The sequence below is a fragment of the Mauremys reevesii genome, linkage group 2 (genome assembly GCF_016161935.1).
Source record: "Mauremys reevesii isolate NIE-2019 linkage group 2, ASM1616193v1, whole genome shotgun sequence".
In the NCBI taxonomy this organism is placed as follows: Eukaryota; Metazoa; Chordata; order Testudines; family Geoemydidae; genus Mauremys; species Mauremys reevesii.
The window spans coordinates 4838304-4851534 of NC_052624.1; the positions used below are offsets into that span (position 1 = coordinate 4838304).

The 13231-nt window shown below is 49.7% G+C and overlaps 1 protein-coding gene across 1 annotated transcript; it reads right to left on the reverse strand.

Moving 5' to 3' along the window:
* Positions 1 to 434: 434 nt before the first annotated feature.
* On the reverse strand, positions 435 to 5843 carry LOC120398078 (cathelicidin-2-like). Its single transcript, XM_039525083.1, has 4 exons — positions 5483 to 5843; positions 2508 to 2615; positions 1657 to 1740; positions 435 to 619 (listed from the first exon to the last, which is right to left on the reverse strand). The coding sequence occupies exons 1-4, from the start codon at positions 5660 to 5662 to the stop codon at positions 527 to 529; spliced, it is 465 nt and encodes a 154-aa protein (XP_039381017.1). The 5' UTR covers positions 5663 to 5843; the 3' UTR covers positions 435 to 526.
* Positions 5844 to 13231: the final 7388 nt, after the last annotated feature.

Consider the following 13231-nt stretch of genomic DNA (forward strand, 5'->3'; position numbering starts at 1 on the left):
AGGTGTTGGCAGGGCTGCCCAGAGGATTCAGGGGGCCTGGGGCAAAGCAATTTCAGGGCCCCTTCCATAAAAAAAAGTGGCAATACTATAGAATACTATGTTCTCATGGGGGCCCCTGTGGGGCCCAGGGCCTGGGACAAATTGTCCCACTTCCCCCCTGCCCCTCCGGGCAGCCCTGGGCATTGGGTCTCTTTAATGAGGATGGCATGTGACTCCTAGTCGGGGGTGTTCATTGACCAGTAGCACAATCAGGTGACTCATTCCGGTTCACGTCCCTAATCTCCTCCCACAATATGGAAGCAGAGGGCTACAGTATAGGTTTGCAGAATGGCAATTTATTACGCAGAGGAGCCCTGGTGAGCAGCACTGCAACAGCTGCTAAGCAGCGGATAGAAGCAGATGCTCGGAAGCTGTTCAGATTGTTATGGGCCTTGCTTCCGATGGTGCTTCCAGTGGAGGAGAAATGGTGCCACAGCTGGGTCTGGCAGCAGCGGTTCGCTTTCATCTCCTCTCTCTCTGGTTCTTCTTAGCCAACAAAGAATATCGAGCGATTTCGATGAAGAAAGCTACCAGCTTTTCTCAGCCAACGTCTCCAGCGACTCCTTGTGACGACATTAGGCTAGAGAGGAAAGAGGTCAGGGTCAGAATCTCCACTCAGACTGAACCCGTCTCCTGCAGCTCAGGGCCTGTTACTTTGTTCTCTCTTGTGTTTCATTTGTTATTAGCAATGACTAGAGGCCCCAACTTTGATCAGAGCTGTGATAGCTGCTGCACACACGCACAGTGGGAGACAGTGTCTGCCCCAAGGGGCTTACAGTCTAGATAGACAGAGGGGTAAAGGGTGAGGGGGTGACAGTGTGACATGCCTGAGGTCACACAACTGGTCAGTAGCAGAGCAGGGAGTAGAGCCCAGGTCTCCTGAGTCCCAATCCAGTGCCCTCTCCCCTGGAGCTCATGGCCTCTCCAGAGCAACAGAGGGCGTCCGACCAGTGTCACTGTGGGCCTAGGGGATTAGTGGGGGAGAGGAGTAGCCCTCAGGAGTGAGTGTTGCTGCTGCACTCTGGATGGAGGGTGACATCGCTCGGTGGCTCTGAGGGAGGCGCAGGAACTTGCCTGCTGGAGGGACAGGGTGCAAGGGCCGTGCCATTGAAGGCCCATGATTATAAACTCAGCCATTATCCCCTCCCCCTTTGCTGTCTGTCACCCTTACGCCCACCTTGGGCAGGTCCCTGTTCTAGGGTAAGAAGGAGGGGCCATGCTGGGGCCTTTGCCTGGGGTGTGGGACCAGGGGCCATTCAGTGTCTGCATCGCACAACGTTTGTAAATGTCGCTGCCAGACAAAGGCAGGTGGTGAGGAGCCTCCCCAGCCCCCCTGTCCTTGCCCCGCTCCCAGGCACCGTATGGAGCTTTAGGTTTCTTACGTATCCCAGGGAGATTAGAATTTGCTCCCTGCGGTTCTGCTGGCGGCTGTTGGGTTCCACCTCCAGGCTCGTGGGGCAGGAGGCCTTTGCCAGCTCACCGCCAGCAGATGAGCTGGACACTTGTTCTGGGGACACTTGTGCAGTGTGAAATACCTGGCAAGATCTCAGCGAGGGAAACCCGCAACCCTGCCTCAGCCCAGCCGAGAGCAGAGAGGAGGCCGCCTAGGCCACTCACCTCCTCAGACGCCTCCTCACATTTGATAATGATGGAAGGGGGGTCCTGTTCAGTGGAGAAGAAGCCAGAGCAGTCTTTGACCAGCTGCAAGGGAGAGAAAAGAGACCTCAGCATCTTACTGTCAGGTTTGGTCACAAGTTCAGCAGGAGGTTGGGAGGCTCAGCCTCCGGCCTGGTTTGGACATCACAGTGGATCAGGACCCCATTGTGAGAGGAATTGTACAAACACAGGCCAGAAACATGATACCTGCACTGAGGAGCTTTCAATGTAAGTAGCCTTTGCTCATGTTCAGTGGTTCCTTACTTTGCAAGCAATCACTGTGGGATTCCTTGTGTCCTCCAGCTGCATGAGAGGGGCCATTCAGGAGACCTGGGTTGAATTCTCCTCTCTGCCACTGACCTGGTGTATTTAGATTGTGAACACTTTGGGGCGGGACAGGGACTGTCTGTGGTTGTGCAGCACCTGACACCAGGGGCCCTGATCTCATTAGGGACATCAAAATGCTAGTGTACCACGAATCAGATTTTACACACGCTGCATCCCCTTCTCCTTGTGCCTTCAGTGAGGGTTCTCTGGTAGAACAGTGCCCCAGCTGTCAACAGCAAACCAGAGATTAAAAACCATTCAGTCCTATAATTAGGGGTTGGATGAATGGATGGATGTTGCTTGTGAATTGATGTAAGGATCAGTAAACAGGCTACTGCAGAAAGGGTGCAGTCCCCTGGCCCCATTGCTTCCTTTGTGTCTCTGCTGGAAACACACATTTTCTGTGAGGCTTCGGGACCTGATAGATGCTATTGGTCAACTGAAGGTGCAGAGGGAGGTGTCTCCCTGCAGCAGGTGATCCTTACCCCGTCTTCTTTGAATTCACACTGGTTGGGGTTGCGTTTCTCTGATACCAGGCACACTGTCTCTTTCACAGTGAATGTCAGCGATTGGATAGTTTTTGAAGACACGTCCTAAGAAGAATTCAAAGAAAGAACAAAATAAACATTCACTGTGAGCAGCAAGGCACCAGTCTCCACTTTGGCCTTGTAATTATATTTATATTGTATTACAGTATTTCCCGGCGGCATGGATCTGATGGTCACTGCCCCGGAGAGGCAGGGCTCTGACTGTCAGCCCCAGAGTGGCAGGAGTCCATCTGTTCCCTTTATCCCCTCTCGAGCCCTATCCACCTGGGCTAACAGCCAGAGCTCTTCCAAAAAGAAAAAAAAAGCACACATTCCCACGCCTCCCTTGCGAGGCCCGCCCCGTAGTTTGAGAACCGTTGCTCTAGTCTACTGACGTAATAAGTGATTGATAATCATTCTCAGCTGCTGTCTAGGGCCTTACCTATTTCAAATGCAGTTCAAACATTAATGCAGGAATGCAACTTTATATACCATGGGCTAGATCTGGTGCAGCTCCATTGTCATAAGTGAAGCTGACGTGCACCAGATGCAGGTCTGGCTCATGTCTCTCCATCAGTAGGTTCAGAACAAATAATTGGTATCCTGCAATTCTTCCCCCATCTCCTGCCTTTCTCTTACACAAAGACTGAGTGACTGGATTTTCCATGTGCTCTAATTCCTGAAAGTGCAATTCTGGTTAGAAATGACATGGTCCAAGTGAGGTCCTGGGATTCCAGGGGTTATTGCCTCACTGCAATTTCCATATGTAGGTTCCTGTCTTGCAGAAGTTACTTGCGTGGGCCAATGTTTGCAGCATTGGGTCCCTAAGCATCCTCCTTTTGGGCCTGATCAGGTACCACTCTGAGCACTCCTGTGTGGGGCTGAGTGCCCTCAACGTCCACTGACCCCACTGCCACCAGAGGGGAACAAGCCTGTCATTGAACAATGGTTATTTCCCTAGCTGTCAGTCCTGCAAATCGAACTTTGCTCTGAAGTTCAAGCCCCGCTGTTCCCTCTCCTGCCTCATCCTGGGAATGCAGTAAACAACCTGCTGTTGATGATGCAGGAGAAGGAACAGAATCCAGCTCCCGCTCTGCAGAGCCAGCTGGAGTACAAAGGAGTGAGCATTTCTGTTAGCCATGGGCCGGGATTTTAGAATGTTTGGCTGGTGGATTTATGTGCCTCGTAACTGGGCGCCCGGTTTGAGATCCTGAATGGGGCCTGATGCTCAGAGGGCAGGTGCTCAGCATGTTCTGGAAATCAGACCCTTTAATAGTGTTTCAAGTTGGGCACCTGAAATCACTTGTCACTTTCAAGACCCTTAGCCAACAGCTCTGATTGCATACTCAGAGGGAGCAGCTCTGCTGAGCAAGGGGATGCCAATGTGGGGCACACTCACTTTTCAGAGCAGTTAAAAAGGAACATAAGCTTGAACTGAACATAAAAAGTAACTCAGGCAACTTTTCCAGTCAGCATAGGTGTCAGTAAACAGGGCATTAATGAAAAATTACATACATGAGAACATAGGATGGTGTATGCTTATTTTGATTGCCAGGTATTGCTCTGTGCCTCAGTTTTCCCCTCTGACATGGGGATAATAATACGTCCTTTCTCCCACACTTTGTCTTATCTATTTAGATTGTAAAGTTCTAGGCAGGAACTGTCTCTTGCTATGTATTTGTACAGCACCTAGCACAACAGGGCCATGGTCTTGGCTTGAACCTCTAATGCTGCTGGGATATAAATAATTTCTCAATTAGGTCCCTCCGGGAAGAATAGTGCCCAGCACTTTGTTACCACTTAATAAATAATGACAACAAGGGATTAACAAATGTCTTTAAATTAAATCTGTCTTCTACATGCTGCTAAATTTTTATTCTCTGTGCAAGGAGACCCAGGGAGGGCACTGAATTCAAAGAATTTCTCCTCTGAAACCTTTTTAAATCTTCAGCAGTCCAAGCCTTTAATGATCAATCAGTATTTATTTGTAAAGACTCAGAACCCAGACAGAAAAAACAAAAGGAAACAAATGTATTACTTTAAGAAAATTCAAGAACTGTAAGCCAATCCCATGATTTTTTCAGGGCGGACTCATTCTCTTTGAACACTTGTGGCTGGTCACCCCCTTTGCGCCAGGCGCTGTACAAATACAGATTAAGACGGTCCCTGCCCCGAATTACTCATAGTATAATTCAAATGGAAACATTCTCTGCCTGCTGAATCTGAATGAACTGCTGGTGTCAGGCCCTTCCTCTGCAGCGGGACCGGGAAGCTGCTGTGCCGCAATAAAGGGAAATAGCTGTCTGGCTGCTACCCGTCCCTGCACATATTTCACTCCCTCTTTATAACCAATTTTGGCCATGCTGCTTTCAGTGACTCCAGCTGGCTTGTCTGTAAATTTCCCGTTGTTCCCCTTCCCCATCCTCTGCCTACTTGGATTGTGAACAGAAACTGTCTCTCATGGCACCACCAGAAATCAGCCCTGGATGATGACGAGGGTGCAAATAACCAGACTGTGGGTACAGGAGTCTAGCATCAGAGGCAGCGATTCCCCATTGACCTGCTCCATGAGCTCAAGCAGCATCGAATATACACAGGCCACAAAGCGATTCCCCAGCTCAGAGCCGTTACTAGGTATTTTTGCGCCTGAGGCAAGAATATAAAATTGTGCCCTCCCCCAGGGCCAGCTCTTCGGCGGCAATTCGGCAGTGGGTCCCTCAGTCCCTCTGGGAGGGAAGACCTGCCGCCGAATTGCTGCCGAAGAATGAATGAAGTGGCGGCGGTAGAGCTGCCGCCGAAGTGCCACCAATCGCAGCTTTTTTTTTCTGCTTTTTTTCCCCCTCCGCTGCTTTCTGGGCCCCTTGGCTTTGTGCGCCCGAGGCAAGTGTCTCACTCGCCTCGCCCTTGTTACGGCTCTGCCCCAGGTCACTCACCCAGTCTGGCTGCGGCTCAGCTTCCAGGAGCCGATAGGCCAGTGTTGTGCCTGGCTCTTGGTTGTAGATCTCAACTGCAGCTAAAACCGCAGCCTCATGGGTTGGCAGAGGGGACGATGAGGGCGTGGGGGCTGCTGTGACCACCCCGACGAGCAGCAGGACTTTCAGGCAGGTCTCCATCCTGTGCCCTGGGGCATTCAGTGAGAGCTGGGTGGGCAGCCCTGTCCCTCCCGGGGGAAGCCCTTCTAAACGCTGCCTCCTCTGTAGGGGCTACTGCCTCATTGGCTGCCTGCTTTGGTCCTCCCTTAACCGGTGACTTTTCCCCATCCATCTGCAGGACGTTTCCATTGGCCACCCTCCAGGGCAGGAACAGGGGGAGGTCGGTCAGAGGAAAAGGAGGATTTTTTCAAATAAATTGCTGAAATCGTGTGCACCAATTGCTAAACAACCCATGGTGGTGGATAGGGGGTATTCAGAGCCGGCCTCCGCATTGGGAAAGGCTGAGCTACGTGTCTTAATTCTATTGGGCCAGATCCGCAGCTGGTACAAGTTGCCATAGCTCCAGTGGCTTTCATGGATCTATGCTGATTTACACCAATAGAAGACCTGTCCCCTAAAGTCCAGACAACCAGAGCTTTACCCGTCAGCTCTCAGTCCAGAAATCCCACAACAAGCATTCCCCCAGAGCCAGTCAGTAGCTCCAGGTCGCTGCTTTTGATGGTGCCCCCACTAAATCCAAGGGGAACGTACAGTCCATCGGCAATGGATAACCACACCCCGGACTGCTCCTGACAGGCCAACCGGCTCTTCTGTATCCCTAGCAGTGGGGCTCCCCCGTGTCCAATAGGAAGACCCTGTTATAAAGCCTGAGAGATTTTGCTATCATGAAATCTTCCTATGAGTCAGCGTAACCCGTCCCTCCTTAATGTTATTCCATGGCTCCTAGTCATACTCCTAGCCCCCTTTAGAAATGTATCCCCCTCTCATGGGTTAAGTCCTTTGTAGGCTGCTGCCATATTTTCCTTATCCTATATTCACAGATGGCCAATTTTTACTGCACGTGGCTGTGTACCTGCCCAAGAAAAGTTGAATTAATTTTGAGCGTCAGATTTCATGAGATGCTGTCTCAAATGTGTTACCAAAAGCCAGTTATATCCCATCGACCACTTCCCCTTCACCGACTGGTCCTGCAGTTCTGTCAAGCACAACAATCAGACGGTCAGACCTCTTCCTTTTATGTGATCAGAGCACGTTCTCTGTGGCCCGAGTGGGGCCCTCACAATCCTTTCCCTCCTACATAAAACACAGTACACAGTGTGGACGGTATTGCTGGCTGTGAAGCCCCCTTGATCAGGATTCTGCTGTGGGATGAGAACAGGAAGTCTCAGGATTCTTTCTTCAGCTCATTTCTTGCACATTCTGGCTGACCATTTAGCTGCAGTTTTGTAATCCAGGCAGGACGTACGGGGCTTGTAACTGACAATTCCATCCCTCCCTGTGCGGTATGTGAATTAAAGCTGGTGCGGTGTCAGTCGACCAGCCAACTCCAGGCTTCATTCCTGGGTACGGTGCTTGGCGCAACGGGACTCTGATACTGGCCCTGAACAGGGGCTGCTGTGATGCAAATCACTGATAATAAATAATTTTGCCGTGACTTTTCCCTTAGAAATGGCTCTTTGGGGGTTTCCAACACCCTGTGCCCATCACACACACAATGCAAATATCCCAGAACACTACACACCCATAGTGACTTACACGTGTGTGTTGTGTCCTGTTGTGTTGGACAGTCTGTGATTTACCCTACACGGAACTAAAGTGCCTTTCCTTTCTTGGGTTATGCTTTGGTTAGAGGAGACAAAGATAAATGGCATAACTGTGCCTGGAACTCCCTGCAATGGAGATTATAATATTTCTCTAGACCTGGGTCTCTGAAGTGTTGGGAGGGTTAATTAGACAATGTCTGAGTACATAAAATGTAATATAAATTCTGCTTTTAGAGCAAAGTACTTCAACCTGAAGGAGCTAAGTGCTGAGGTTGTTCAGAACGGGTCTCCTGCTCTCACCTGCACAGCACTGGAACGTTATGGCAGTTGCAGGTTTGCTTCCCAAATGCGATGGTATTTCTTTTGTGAATGCAGGAAATAGAAGTTATTTGGGTAACACCCCCAGTAGTTTGCTCACTGGAATAGGGTTTCTAGTCCATTTCTTTGCCGTACTAAGTGAAACCTCAATTCCACAGTATTGTGCGGACAGAAAGATCCTGGCACCCATGTGGCACCCCATTGTGTCTTCATTGCGGTCCATGTGGGCACAGGGTTCTGTCCTTTAGAATAGCTGCAGATCTGGGGCTTAAAAGTTGGAGCACTTGTACCGTTCAGAGTAGAAATATGGTGCATTTTTGAATGGTGAAGGTAATTGACCACGGGAACAATTTACCTCAGGATGTGCTGGATTCTCCATCACTTGCAGGCTTTCAGTCAGGACTGGATCGCTTTCTAAAAGAGATGCTCTCGCTCAAATGGAAGCTACAGAGTTGAGGCAGAAATGATTGTCTGAGGTTCTTTGGCCTGTCCTATTTTCTGCAGCAGGTCAGACTAGACGCCTACAATGGTCCCTGGTGGCCTTAACAACTATGACTGTATGAAAGCTGTGAACGTCGGCAGCAACGCTTCAGTTACATATTTATGTGGTTCCAAATTCCTTTCTCAGCGAAAGCTTGGACGCTCCCTCATCTCTGCCTCTTCTTACAAGGGCATCATTGTTAGCACGAGAACCTTCCTCTCTGCAGCTCCTGTCAATTGGACCAAGCATCTATCCGTCAGATGATATTTTGTATAAAAATTCCAAATCCACTCGGTCCCTGTGCTTTACCAGTGCCTCTCACATGTCAAACTCAATGAAGAGTTTAGAATAACTGCAGATTTGGGGCTTAAAAGTTGGAGCACTTGTACGGTTCAGTGTAGAAATATGGTGTTGCCCAGAAGTGTGTCTAGCAGTCTATAATGTGTGCACAAAGTTGTCAGTCTGTCCTCCACCACACACCCACTCTCTCTCTCTCTCTCTCTGTACGCACAGTCTCCCAAGGCAGACATACCGTCACACACAATGGAAAAAATCATACCCTACCTATGGGATAAATTCCTTGCTGGTAACAGTGCCTCTTGATCTGTTGAATTTAAGGGAGTTATGCCTGTTACAATCAGGTGAGGTTCCCAGTGATTATAACCTGGGTGCCTAGAGATGCAGGTACCTTTGTCCCAGGAGGATCACTAGCAGAGTGGGTGCAGTGAGATATCTCCCTGGCGGTGGGTTTCCCTGACAAAGAGCTGCAAGGGCTGTTGCCCTCTGGACACTGAAAGCCGTACACTCTTGTGAATGTGGGGTGTGCAGCCTAACCCCAGGATTCCAGCTGATTTGAGTTCCCATCTCTGCTAGTCCTGGCACATTTGCCAACAGATATTTGCTGCAAAAGGAAGCAACAGCTTTTGGGAAACTTCACGTGCACAAACAACAAATCCCCCAAGGTCAGAGTGACAATCGGGGGTGTCCTAGTGGGGCGACATGACGGCCCTTCCCAGCACTGGATGGGGAGAGGCGGCTGTGACGTTATGACTGTGATACAATATCTCATTGAAAGGGGAAAGGGCCAGAAAGAGTTAATTAACTCACAGACTGACCTGACCCATGGGTGAACCTTGAGGACGGTTAGGAAGATATGTAGATAACTAGAGCTTTGAAATGCAAGTCTGCATTGTTAGAGGTAGAAGGGGAGATGTTTGCTCAGGTCTTGTGATGGCAGCAAACAAGTCTTGTCTATTGCTATAGTTTTAATTCAAAGATCAAAAAGGGAATATTAACATTTATGATGATACTTGAGTGAAATAGTATCATTGTCTGTGGGTCTCTTTGAAGGTTGTGGTAACCTGTATCTGAACTGTTTAATGGATAAATGACTCTGTGCTAATTGCCAGGACATTTGGGAGAAGGAGTTAAGCCTATTGTTTTCTCAGGCTGAAAGGCTGCTGGAAATGTATAAGAACCCTGGGACACGATCCTTCTTGGTCTCAGATCTGCTTTGGGTTTCAAGAGGGGGAGATCTTAAGCCATAAGGATTGAGATCCCCAGTCATTGACTGGAGCCACCCTGAATATGGAAATTGGACTATAACCTATGGACTATTTCTAAAAGGACTTTTGGCAACTACAAGCTCATCTCTGCTGTGTATCTGAACCTCAAGAATTGAATTCAAGTCTGTCTGTAGATTAATCTTTTAACCAACACTCTCTCTCTTTTCTTTTTAAATAAATTTTAGCTTAGTTAATAAGAATTGGCTATAGCGTGTATTTTGGGTAAGATCTAAGTTATAATTGGACCTGGGTATGTGGCTGATCCTTTGGGATTGGAAGAACCTTTTCTTTTATATGATGAAGTAAGATTCTCAGGAATCATCATCATATCTGACAGGTGCGTCTGGATGGAGGCCTGAGGCTGGGCACTTTAAGGGAACTGCGTGGTTTGGACTTCTAAGTGACCAGTGAGGTACCGTAGAAGCTGTTTTGTGCTGGTTGGTAAATCTAAGTATTGGAATAACCACCAGCGTTTGGGGTTTGTCTGCCCCGTTTGGTTTGCAGTTCACCCTGATTGAGTGACCTCAGCTGGCTCCCACGGGCAGCGCCGTCACAGCGGCATGATCCTGTTGGTGGGTGACTGTGGCCACGGCAGCCACCACATTCACGGCTCGGCAGCAGACCCTGAGCTGAGGGAGGACGGTACCCAGGAATGAAGCCTGGAGTTGGCTGGTAGCCACCATTGATGAGGACAGTCTTTAATGCCAGCCTGTACTGAGATGGCCCCAGGGTCCCCTTTAAACCAACCTGTCTTAAAAGCACTTCACGCAGACGACAGGGGTCTCTCATTAGCTGAAGGCTTCAGGAGGACACACAAAGCTCTATGGAAACAAGTGGGATTCTTGAAATCCCAGGCTTCGATCTCTGTGCTCCAGATCTTCCGAACTTTGGAAAGGGAGTTCAAGGCCTGTAGGTCCAGCTCCCTCGCTCTTCCAGGGCCAAGAGCCAGGGAGTTGTGGAGGAGCCTGCAGCATGGCACGGTTGTGGGGAATGTCTGAGCAGGGAGGATTGCATTGAAATCAATACTGGCTGGTCCTGGAGGGAGGGGCTGGACTCCAGGATCTGGGGAGTGGGGGACACAGGGAAGATGTGCTGGCTGGCTACGAAGAAGGCAGCTTCCCTCCAGATCTGGGAAACTGGGCGTACAGGGAAGATGTGTCAGTGAGATCTGGAGAAAGAGCTGCTTGCGGAACTTGTACTGCCACGAGGGATAAATGGTCAGTTTCCCAAGGCCAGATTGTGTTGCAGACGGAGGAGCCTGTGCTCCATGCTCGGAGGATTTCACTGTAGTGCAGACACACTGGTACCCAGGGCTGGCTCCAGGCACCAGCTCAGCAAGCAGGTGCTTGGGGCGGCCAAGGGGAAGGGGCGGCACGTTGGGCTGTTTGGCGGCAGGTCTCTTGGTCCCTCTCGGAGGGAAGGACCTGCCGCCGAAGAAGAAAGCAGCATGGTGCAGCTGCCGCCGATGGCGATCCCAGCTTTTTCTTTTTCTTTCCCCACCGCTTGGGGCAGCAAAAACCCTGGAGCCGGCCCTGCTGGTAACACAGGGCAAACCAAGAAGAATCCCTCAAATTTCAATGAAGCAGGAGTGTTGGGCTAAGCAGGGTTCAGTGACCAGCTTTGTGCTGGAGAGCTGCACGGAGAAAGCACCGAGACATCTGACAGATACAAGAGAACATCTTGTTACAGATGCACTTTCAAGAAGGAGACTGCAAATGTTTGCAGGCCCCTTGGCTGAGCAGTGCTAAACCTTGGGGCTGCAACAGAGCTGCAAGGGGACTCTCAGAGCAACCACTGTTCAATAGAGTGTCAGAAACTAAAGACCGGGGGCTGAATTCTTCACTGCCATGAGCCTCGGTCTTCTTTCATATGACACTAGCACCAACCAAGATCAGTTATGCTAAGAGCTGTACACACACATAGACAGGAGAATACTGCCCTGCCGAGTGTTCACTCTAAACAGGCCATACGGACGAAGAGTGCGATCCCTAGTCACAGATGGGGAACTGAGCCTCAGACAGATAAAGTGACTTGCTGGAAGTCACACATGGAGCTGACAGAGTTTGCAAACTAATGGCCAAATTCAGTCATCAAAATCCAAACTGTGACCAAATACAAGGCTGCATCAAGCTATACCCCAGAGGGGCACATGCAAGAGGCTCCCCCTAGGCTGAGAGGGAAATTTCAGCTGGACAATATATGATTTTGTGATTACGGTTTTACAATAATTATAATCAGTAAATTACATTTTATCAAGGTTCAAGGATCTGATGAGCTAACAGGGGAGTGTTATAAGACACTAGAAGAATTTCTAGCATTTCAGCAACTGACTGATAAAGAAGTAAGTGGTACGAGCGCACTGCCACCCGACCCCGCGTAGCACAGCACCAGCTTGAATTCACATACAGCACAGGGAGGGATGGAATTGTCAGTTACAAGCCCCGTCTGTCCTGCCTGGATTACAAAACTGCAGCTAAACGTTCAGCCAGAATGTGCAAGAAATGAGCTGAAGAAAGAATCCTGAGACTTCCTGTTCTCATCCCGCAGCAGAATCCTGATCAAGGGGGCTTCATAGCCAGCAATACCGTCCACACTGTTCACGGTGTTTTATGTGGGAGGGAAAGTATTGCGAGGGCCCCACTCGGGACACAGAGAACGTGCTCTTATCACATAAAAAGAAGAGGTCTGACCGTCTGATTGTTGTGCTTGACAGAACTGCAGGACCAGTGGATGAAGGGGAAGTGGTCGATGGGATATAACTGGCTTTTGGTAACACATTTGAGACAGCACCTCATGAAATCTGACGCTCAAAATTAATTCAACTTTTCTTGGGCAGGTACACAGCCACGTGCAGTAAAAACTGGCCATCTGTGAATACAGGATAAGGGAAATAGGGCAGCAGCCTACAAAGGACTTAACCCATGAGAGGGGGATACATTTCTAAAGGGGGCTAGGAGTATGACTAGGAGCCATGGAATAACATTAAGAAGGGACGGGTTAGGCTGACTCATAGGAAGATTTCATGATAGCAAAATCTCTCAGGCTTTATAACAGGGTCTTCCTATTGGACACGGGGGAGCCCCACCTCTAGGAATACAGAAGAGCCGGTTGGCCTGTCAGGAGCAGTCCGGGGTGTGCTTATCCATTGTCGATGGACTGTACGTTCCCCTTGGATTTAGTGGGGGCACCATCAAAAGCAGCGACCTGTGCCTACTGACTGGCTCTGGGGGAATGCTTGTTGTGGGATTTCTGGACTGAGAGCTGACGGGTAAAGCTCTGGTTGTCTGGACTTTAGGGGACAGGTCTTCTATTGGTGTAAATCAGCGTAGATCCATGAAAGCCACTGGAGCTATGGCAACTTGTACCAGCTGCGGATATGGCCCAACAGAATTAAGACACGTAGCTCAGCCTTTCCCAACGCGGAGGCCGGCTCTGGATATCCACCACCATGGGTTGTTTAGCAATTGGTGCACACGATTTCAGCAATGTATTTGAAAAAACCCTCCTTTTCCTCTGACCGACCTCCCCCTGTTCCTGCCCTGGAGGGTGGCCAATGGAAACGTCCTGCAGATGGATGGGGAAAAGTCACCGGTTAAGGGAGGACCGAAGCAGGCAGCCAATG

Excerpts from the sequence above, each read along its gene's own strand:
- LOC120398078 (XM_039525083.1), bottom strand. The coding sequence starts at position 5,662 with ATGGAGACCTGCCTGAAAGTCCTGCTGCTCGTCGGGGTGGTCACAGCA. Across the intron at positions 2,616-5,482 it reads CTGAGCCGCAGCCAGACTGG|GACGTGTCTTCAAAAACTAT; the intron begins GTGAGTGACCTG and ends AATTCTTCTTAG. Across the intron at positions 620-1,656 it reads GTGAGGAGGCGTCTGAGGAG|CCTAATGTCGTCACAAGGAG; the intron begins GTGAGTGGCCTA and ends TTTCCTCTCTAG.